Below are 10450 nucleotides of genomic sequence, written 5' to 3'. Positions count from 1 at the left end.
CCTCTGCATCATCAAGGTATCCCACCCCTGACTTAGAGCAATGAACTTCCCCAGTGCAGCAGCCTGGGTACAACTCACTTAAGGGCAGTAGCAGGTAACTAACATGCATGTCTTTTGGTGTGGGAGGAAGTACACAGAGGAAACCCATACAAATGCATGGAAAACATGCAAGCTCCCACTCCCAGAAAGACCCACTGCTGGGGTTCGAACTCAGGTCGGACCTTCTTGTTTTGAGACAATGGTGCTAACCACTGCGCCACTAATGTGTAATGACAACACAAAAATAAACATTAATAATGTACTAGAATAGAGGCATCCCTGATGGGAATAAACAGGAGTTGTTGTCCTGGAAAAGAGATTTCTAATTCCAATGAAAGATAGGCCAATTCCAGTCGAGAAATGAGCCAATTAAGCGCTTTATCTCTTTATATGTATATATATATATATATATATATATATATGTGTTTATTAACCATAACCATGTGATCCCTTTCTTTGTGTCTTAGTATCTTATCTACCCATTGGTTTTATGCCTGTATATACTGTATGTTGTGTGTATTGCTTTGTACTCAAATTATTATTACCTGTGTTTGTATGTTTTTTGTATGTCTGGCCTCATGGGGAAAGATGGTGGGTGGGTGGGGAGGACTGGGAAGGGAGTTGTGGGAGAAAATGTAAAAAAAACGAAGAGTCGTATTCTCTTTCTGTGAAAACTGCACATGATCTAACTCTTTGAATAAAATTTACTTAAAAAAAAAAAAAAAAAGATAGGCCAATTCCAAACTCTCAAACTCCATCAATCTTTTGTATTTGAGTTTATAAAAACAGCTGATGCAACAGAAACACACGTTATTGTTATCTGCTGAACGTCTGGCATGTCCATGTATATGCAAACATTGACGCAAATGGGACAGAACAGTTAAATGGTCTGCTGAATGATGACGAATAACGATCCCAGTCAGGGACTGTCCATGGACTGTTGTATCAGGCTAAAACAATCGCTTATCAACCACTTCAATAAAGAAGAAAAACTACTCACCCACGGTAAGCAGCTCTGTGAGGATGTACAGAATGTTCAGGGTTGTCTGGAGATCCCGAGAGTTCTGTCAAAAGTCATGCAGATTAGGCTTTAAACAAGGAATTGTGAAACTAGAGGTTCACTTTATAATATACAGGTACAGTAATAAAATTGCTGCACATAAAGACAGTTGACAAATTAAAGGAAGAAGCTGAATATCTGAGTGCAGAAATGTCATGCTCTGTGGCATATCTAAAAATGCTGTACAGGCCCATTTGACCTTGAATTTAGATCAAGGTTGCAGGATGAACATGAAAATGCCCCCATCCACAGGGCACGAATGTAAGGTTGAATTATAAAGCGCCTTCAAAACAAATATTACTAGTATACAGGAAAAATAAGTTAAAAACGTACAAAAGCTCAGTCACCTTTTAGCCTAGATATTTGGGACAGCGAGAAGGTCATTGTCAGAAGACCAAAGCAATACCACCTTGTCCTTATAAGGCACAATAGTTCTGTTGTTAGGTAAGTAAGGGCCAACCCGTGAAGTACTTTACATGTGATTCAAGGATATTTTAAATCAATTCAGCAGTCAATGAGTAACCAGTAGAGCACAGGTGTAATTAGTGACCTGCGTCGTGTGTTATGGCTCACTGAATGGTTTGACAATTCTGAAAATGATGTGACTCACATGCTATGACCTTCAAAGTCACCAGATCTCAACCCCATTGAACATCTATGGGAGATTTTGGACTGATGTGTTATACAGAGCGTGCCACCACCATCATCAAAACACCAAATGAGGCAATAGCTTTTGTTAGAATGGTATTCCATCCATCCAGTAGAGTTCCAGAGACATGTATTGTACAGTATAATGTGTGCCAAGCTGTTCTGGTGGCTTGTGGTGGCCCAACACATTACTAAGACAGTGACATGCTGTTTTGTCCTATAATTTATCACACGTCCTTAAGTTTTCATACTGTAGCTTAATGATGTGAATAAGCTTCTTCTGCTCACCATGCATCTTTAACTACGTAATAAACAATCACTTTATCTTGATCCTAGCGTGCAGCCTATTAATTAAAACTGATGAACCATGTCTACAGTGCAGTCAGTAAATGACACATCCTAGAACAATGTGTGCCTAAGTACTTTGTGATACACAGGGTAATTGTGTGTGTGCTTATACACTACAGGTTAGAGCCAATTCAAGTACCATCGCTGTACTATAACATCTGTGTTTTCTACTCCTCAGAAATACTGTATGGTGTGGTTAGTGTACTGATAATACTGTTAACACTGTCACGTTACCAGTGTAATCTGTGATGACGCAACGGCATTGTGTGTTTCTGCATATGCGTACGTTTTTTTGGCCTTAGCATAGGACGTGATACTGTGATGACACTGACTGTGAGTTTGTAATTATGCATAGTGCAGGCTATTGTATAGGGTGTGTATACTGTTGTATACTATTGTTCATTATTGATGGTGTTTTCTTTGTGCTTTGCTGTATCTTACATTACTGATCCTACTCCTTATATGTGCTGCCTACGCAGTTAAAAACAATAAGTAGCAACCAATTAAGGAAATAACTGCCTAAAACTGTCTTTTCGATAGTTGTAGTCCTAATTACAGGCAGTCAAAATACCTTAAAAATTCAAGTACAACGTGGTTTGAGTAAATTATGATTAATTCAAGTAAATTATTTACTTTTTATTTTTAGGGCCATGAAAAAATAATATGATCCGCGAAGATAATAATTCCATTTGTGGAATGAACTTATCGTTGTTCACACCAGAGCTGAAAGGGTAGGCCAGCCCATTGCTTTGTGGAATGAATTTATCATTGTTCACACCAGAGCTGAAAGGGTAGGCCAGCCCATTGCTTTGTGGAATGAATTTATCATTGTTCACACCAGAGCTGATTGAAATCAAAGCAAATGGTACAGAAAAGGTTAGTTTAATGAGATGCCATCATATCAAGTTGTGCCAATGAGTGACTAACCTCCAGTGAAGACAGGATGACCTCCATGCCACTGGAACCTTTGGACATGACCTCCTTCCTGGTCTTTTCTAGAATATATACACGCACGCACACGCATAAACACACACACACACACACACACACACACACACACACACACACACACACACACACACACACACGCAACTGTTAAAACAATCAACTTCTTGTCAAATGTTAGAGGTTTCTTTTGGAAGAGAAGCAAGCTGTCACAAAAATGTCAGGTGATGTTATGTCAAAATGGAGCACAGCATCCCAAAACCAGAACCTTTTCCCCCCCATGCAGGGCAGTGCAGTTGGCACTGAATGTCAGTCTTGCTATTCTCTGCTTACAGAAACATACAAAGGTCATCTTCTGCCGCCATGCACATCTACATGCACAATTGCACATGCACATGCACATGCACATGCACATGCACATGCACATGCACATGCACATGCACATGCACATGCACATGCACATGCACGCCCAGGAGGTCCGGGCTAGGCTAGGCTAAACTTCCGCTCCCTCGAGGCATTGAGTTATAATTGTACTTCCGGCGCCATTGAGCAACTTCTATTGAAATGAATAGCTGGGGGGCGGGGCTAACGCTCCGGTTCGGTCTCTTGGTTCCAACCTGCCTATTAGATTATGACAAACCTTGTGTACATTTTACATTTTGGCCTGAAGGTGGTGCTACAGGAAAGGTCATGGGGTTGCCAAAATCTGTAGAACCCTGTAAAAAGACAATGTGCAGCCTCTGTTAGCCTGGTTAATAAACCAGACTAATATCGCACGGACCGCGGGATATTAGTCTGGGGAGGCTCAGCTTGGATTTCATTTCCAGGGGGGCGGGTTGAAACATTTTCTCTTTGACGCAATTGGTCAGAGCTACTGTCAGTCAAAGGTCTCAAGCATTGAAAGTCACTGTACCAAAGCCCGCCCATATTGCATACCGTGTCCCGATTGGCCGCCCCATTTCTCTGGTGTAGGAAATGGGCGTACAATTGAGCCTCTCCAGACCGTAATCCGCCGGCAGGCAATTTATTTTTGCCAACGGCTGATTCGGTCTGGTTTATTAACCAGGCTAGCCTCTGTAGGCCTAGATGTAGGCATGTCACACCTCAGCATATCATGGCCCAGCCTGATTTGTTTTGCCTGGTGCAGATCTCACAGGTGGCTGCGTGCCAGTGTGATGGATGGAGACCTAAACTGAACACGAGGGTGTAAATGGAGTATGGGCATGGCCATGGAGGGAGTCAAGCGTGCGAGCTTCATTGATTTATGATGCAATACGTTAATCTGTTTGACTACAAACGCATTCAATGAGTATGTGTTGGCTCAAACATAGATCAGTATGGAAACACGACATAACAGATGTGTGCACACATGCACTTCCAGTCACACACATTCGACACATGCATGTGCTGAATGTGTACATCTACAGTATGTGTGCATACAGTACACTCACGCACGCACGCACACACGTGCTTATTACACACAGACTCATCACTGAGTGGCTGGGAGAGACATTTCTGTCATACCAGACTTTTTAAAGCTCTTGAAACAAAATGACATTGCAACACTAATCCTCGAAGCCCAAAACAAGATCCCTATTCCCTAGAGGCTGTCCCTAGACAGGCATTGCAGAAAGACTGCATGAGGGCAGTCTCCTGTACTGCCTGCCACTTATTACATTTACAAGAAAAGTTAATGTTTAGAGTCTAACAGTAGAATAAGTTACCATCCATGAACTACAAATTGAAGTAGCCAGTAGCCACTTAAGGCAAATAACACTATTAATACTTTTGTATTTTAATTGAATGGAAATACACACACTGCTGCAACAGGTACCAATATTCAGAAGTCCAAAACAATTAGTAAATGAGGCACTGGCCCGGTGTCAACAGGTGACCCCATTTCCTAAGTGTAAAATGTTAGATTGTTCCAAACAGAGTTAATGAATGTAGCAAGCAGCACAGATGTGAATTGTGAAATACAGTTTTATGCCCCAGGAAAATTAAACATTTTAAAATATTGGCAACATATACACACCTGATTTTGTATTATACACGTTTTACTATATCAGGTTTTGAACCACTTAAACCCTATCTACTTTGTTGCATGACTGCATGTCAATAGTGAAAGCAGATCTACTAGGTCACTAAGCATGTCACATTGTGATTGTGAATTTGTAAATCTGATATTTTCAGATGTTGTATGTTTGCCTATTTTCACCAAATGTTCCCCTATTATTTCATCCTCAGAATCAGAAACCTAGAGTTCATGTGGTTAGTGGTTACATTGCCTGGCAAGTTCAATGAGCACACCTCAAGAAATTACAATAATTTAAGTCCTCTTATATAAACAATGCATGTTTTAATTAGAGCGACGACAAGGTTGTATAAGTAGGAATATTTTTTACCTGGTGAGTCGGGGCAGACCACAGATTTACTGCGTCTCTTCATGTAGCTGTACTCCATCTCACAACAACAAAGGCAACAAAACTCTCAAGGGGCAGGCAGAAAATGTCTAAATCCTTTTGAGTTCCCAGGTTCACTGCCTTCAAGAGCTTGATGCTCTACACAATGAGGCCAACAGAAGAACACAGAAAGATGCAAACCAAGCCCCTCAACTGTCCACAAGTAACAGAACAAACACTTTGAAATGAGAGGGCTATGAATTCTGCCATCAACACCTCCTTCCAAATGCTACAGCAATTTGACCACTCAGCCACTTCTATAGAAACAAGACTGTTTAGGTTACCTCTTGACTCCTCCTCCTACTCTCATTTCTCCTACCTCTTCTTCCTCCTCCTCCTTTCCTGCTAATCAGTATTGGAGAGAGAGGAGAGCGAACGACTGACTGCATTCTAGAGTAGACACATATAACAATAATTCAGACAGGCACCAATGTCACGCAACTGCAGGCCTCGTCTGCATTAGCCAGCACTGACTCCACTGGCCTCTTTCCTTCTATAATACGGTACTTTGTTCTCCAACACCCTCAGTGTCTGAACACGAGACTCATGCTGGCACAGAGTGTGATTACTATGAACCAGGTCACAGCCCAGAGCTGCCGGGACAACTGGCCAAGCAGGAGAAACAACATCATCAAGCAATATCATCATTCAGTGGGTGAGAGACACACATCAATCGTGATGGATTAAGTGCATTGCTGTGTGGCACACAGAGAGAAAGACACATCCACACAAAACTGCCCTGATCCTCCATCGTATTTTAAAGTGAGAATGATAGCCTGCCATAGGGCACTCCCGTTGGCTAAAAATGTAATAATATGTCAGAGAGACTTGAAATAAAATATGACGCAACATGAGCCAAGATTGAGTTCACTATTCCATCTACTGTATAGGTTTAACCGATCATCAAGATGCATTAAAATCAACACTAAGATTATGTTCGCATATCATCCTCTTTCTTCAGTGTCCAATGTCAATCATGATGCCAAGTGACACCTGAAAGAATTTCAAACGGTTTGTGACATTGACATACTATATGTATGTACTGCCAAAATGTAAACAGAAATAATTAAAACGTGAGTGAACAACAATGGAATGATTTAACCCTACAGGGGAAACAACGTGACTTCCCCCTGCCCATCACTCCGTTTCCCATAATTGCACTCAGGTTAAGTTCACTATAAAAAGCAAGATTACGTTACCACATAGAGCAAGTAGCTAAATCCATGTCACATCTAACGATATCCAGAAATGCACAGAATCTCCATGTCTGTGTGCTACGTGCATATCTCAATAAGCGGCCAACCGATGAACTTCAATGTGGGGTTTGCATCATCCAAGGACCGAGGGAGTGCAGAGCCAAAAGTCGGTCGGATCAGTGGTTGTCCAGAAATACCTAAAAATCCACAAATCACTGTATCTAACAAACAGACAAGACCTACACGTTCCATAAAAAATAAATTTATAGCACCACTTTCTTTTCTTTTTTTTGAAGCAGATATAAAATACACAATTTGAATGTGTGTCTATTACACATGTACAAATGTCAGTGTCCGGTCACTCTGAGTCATTGCCGCTCAATGGAGGACAACTACTGTAGTGGTTTGTTTTCTTTGGGAGGACTCTATATCACATGGCTATTGGATGCTGAGTAATGAACTGTGACCAGATTAGTAACTTTAATGATGGCCGGGAAGGGGGTTGCTGCACAGGTGTGTGGATTCACGTCAGAAATTACAGCTCTAAATCAAAATGACACTGCAAATGATGTGGCCTATTACAGTACAGTGCAGCTCAATGCGTAACGCATGTAAAGTACAATATGAACTAAACAAGGTGCTTTGGTTCAAGTTGTGTCTGTCTGTGTGGTTTGGAATGTAGGAATCAACCCTTCAAATGCATAATGTTAATGCCCACTGATCACTAATTGCACCCACCTTCAAGAGAGGATACACTTGCGGGCAAGAAGACTGTAGACGGTTTCATTTATCATGTCTACCTGGCTGGCACAAATTTGTGTGCACTGCACATGCACTGCATATGTGCATAAGTTTGTGCTTCCTTTTCTTTGAGTGTCATTTGCTACCCATAAAAATATGCTTACTGGCATGTGTATGCAGATGGAATTGTGCATGTATGTATGTGTGTGTGTGTGTGTGTGTGTGTGTGTGTGTGTGTGTGTGTGTGTGTGTGTGCGCGTGTTCACAGAATGTGTAAAGGGTAATTATAGCCTTGTGAAACAACTTAATCAACTGTCGGATTCCTTAAGTGCTGTCACACTGTCAGCACCACTGCCCTAAATATGTTGTTGTTAGTAGGAATAAACACAGAAGCACCCAGGAGGAAGTGGACTAAGAAAGTAGAGGAGCCAAACCGAGTTCCTGTTTCTACACAAAAGGAGATAAAAACCAAGTAGGAAAATCTGTATTTTATTTCCCACTGAATGGGTTCCAAGATTGAATTCCCTATGACGAGAAGGCCTGTCTGTGAACTTTGTGAAGGAGGGGAGACAAGAAAAGCAAGCAGATGATCAAGACGAAGAAGAAGAAGTGTGGAAAGCGGCAGAGAGAGGAGAAAATGGGTGCGAGGGTAAAAGAAGAAGGGAGCCTGGGAATGGGGGTGGGGTTATATGTATTTGGGTGATGGGGTCAGTGGGTTGCAGGTCATATATTATGCACCCAATGCACTATAAAATCCTGTGTGTTAATTTAGACCCGAGAGATTTGCACACTCTCCGAGTTACAAATGGATAAATGAACACTGGAGATTTTACTGTGGACTGAAAACTGAGAGAGAGAAAGTGTGTGTGTGTGTGTGTGTGTGTGGGGGGGGGGGGTTAGGTTACAGGTTACACTGACCTCTCCTCTGCAGCTGAAATGTTTCCAGTACTTACAGTACTATATAAGCATAGTGCTATCCTGGGACAACCAGCCGAATCATGAACCCAGAGCACTCTGATCCTCGTAAATTAGGCAGCATTACTCAAAACCAATGGAATGTAGATAGTAGAAGTTGGCCCGTTAGGTCCACCCTGAGCCCTCCTCTTGGCCCGTTAGGTCCACCCTGAGCCTCACCCTGAGCCTCTTGCCTGTTGGGGCACCTATGTTTCCCTTCCCGCTAAAGTAACAACGATGTATACACCTTCTGAATGACCCTGCTGACAGATGCAGTAGCACAGCTCGGAATCTGTACTTATGCTAGTTATACCGCGCCACTTTATAAACCAAGTAACAGTGTCAATAGTATGAGTCAAATAACAGTGACAGCAAATTAATAAAGATAGGTATTTGACATGTGTGTGTGGTATTGTGGATGAGTGTGTACATTTCTCACCCTGTGTCTGTATGAGATGTAGGATCTTTGCAGTGAGCTGTCGAGCGATCTCAGCATCCGTCATCATGGCCTCACCGCTCATCCTCTCCAGCTGAGCCAGCAACATCAGTACCCTCGAGTTACTGGGAACACTGGAATCACAGTGAACAACATTGTTAACGCGTGTGTGTGTGTGTGTGTGTGTGTGTGTGTGTGTGTGTGTGTGTGTGTGTGTGAGACTGTGTGTGACTGTGTGTGCACTGTGCACACACACACACGCTTAAGTTGTTGCATAATATAATTCATTTTCTTAATGTTAATTCATGTTAAGTCACATTTAGTCTCAATTTAAAAGAGCATTTAACAAAATGTATCTATTCTAAACTGATGGATGACTGATACAGTATGACTTACTTGATGCTGCAACAATAAATGTCTGCATGCCAAAACATGTGGACAACATTATGTCTATTGTCTAAACATGAAATTGTCATGTTTCCACTCCATAACTATAAAAAGCACATAGAAGCAGGGTTAGAGGGTCAATTGTTGGCATAGCAACAATTGCCAAGGGAGACCGAATCAAAACTAAGATTCTGCCAGGCTGAGTCTGTATGTCCATATAAAGACAGAGACGTTAAAGGCAGAAGATAAAGCAAACCCCTCGAGATAAATATGGAAGAAAAAAAAGTGAGAGAGATGTCATGGGTGAGACATGCAGCTTAATCAAGAACAAAAGTCATTCACATGCATGCAAAACCCAAAAATGGACTGAATCAAGGACATGGTGAAACATTTAGCAAGCATGTTGCCAGTGAAAACTAAGATCATTTGGCTTATGATAATAATATGGCTTGCCAATGTAAGTTATCATAGCAAATAAAATGGGTGGTCATAGCATGCCTTAACCTCTTACTTTAAGTAAGATTATATCAGACATCAGATATAGGGTACAATACCAGATTAAATTAGACTTTAACCAATCTGTATAATAGAGTATGTTATTACAATAATAACAAGCACATCTGCAGTAGTTGACATGTAGCCCTGCCTGAAGCTCACACCCAATTAATATCACCAATAATATGATGTTTGGTCTCCCATGCAGGAGACACAGGTAAGAAATCCCAGGCGTTACAGTTGCAATTACCTCTGTCCATTGGGAGAGGATATACACCTTACAGATTGTAGCTTTAATATTAGGATGCATGTAAACAGAGACAGTCAGTGAACTGATTATCTTGCACATCTCACAGCTACATTTTTACCAAGCCAGAATGTACCTAGAATGACACTTATCAGTAATGTGCTGCTATACTGGGTTGACCCTTCTCCCTTGTGTGTGTGTGTGTGTGTGTGTGTGTGTGTGTGTGTGTGTGTGTGTGTGTGTGTGTGTGTGTGTGTGTGTGTGTGTGTGTGTGTGTCTCTTATTTAGAAAACAAAGCTACTAACCCTTTCTCTGTAGTCATTTTGGGCTTATTCATTTTGACCACGTATACTTTTCATATCTGCAAGAGGAGAATAGTAAATTTGCAAGATGCCAGAATTAGAACCGCCACCTAATCACCTATTTTCTACTAGTAAGTAAACACAACCTTCCAGGGAAAAACTAAACAAAAACAAAGCAGCTACATGGACT

The 10450-nt window shown here is 41.5% G+C and overlaps 1 protein-coding gene across 1 annotated transcript in view; it reads right to left on the bottom strand.

The window, feature by feature from the left end:
• Positions 1-10450, bottom strand: part of agtpbp1 (ATP/GTP binding carboxypeptidase 1) — a 42387-nt gene that overhangs the window by 30642 nt on the left and 1295 nt on the right. The window contains exons 2-5 of the mRNA XM_083783329.1: positions 10264-10319; positions 8833-8963; positions 3023-3090; positions 1040-1103 (exon numbers count right to left, since the gene is read on the bottom strand). Coding sequence (XP_083639455.1) covers positions 1040-1103; positions 3023-3090; positions 8833-8963; positions 10264-10295 — 295 coding nt within the window. The 5' untranslated portion in view covers positions 10296-10319. The remainder of the gene's footprint in view (positions 1-1039; positions 1104-3022; positions 3091-8832; positions 8964-10263; positions 10320-10450) is intronic.

This window comes from Protomyctophum parallelum (assembly GCF_964188405.1).
Source record: "Protomyctophum parallelum genome assembly, chromosome: 15".
Classification (NCBI taxonomy): domain Eukaryota; kingdom Metazoa; phylum Chordata; class Actinopteri; order Myctophiformes; family Myctophidae; genus Protomyctophum; species Protomyctophum parallelum.
Note: the sequence above shows the minus strand (reverse complement) of the source record. Positions and strands in the feature narration are given on the sequence as shown.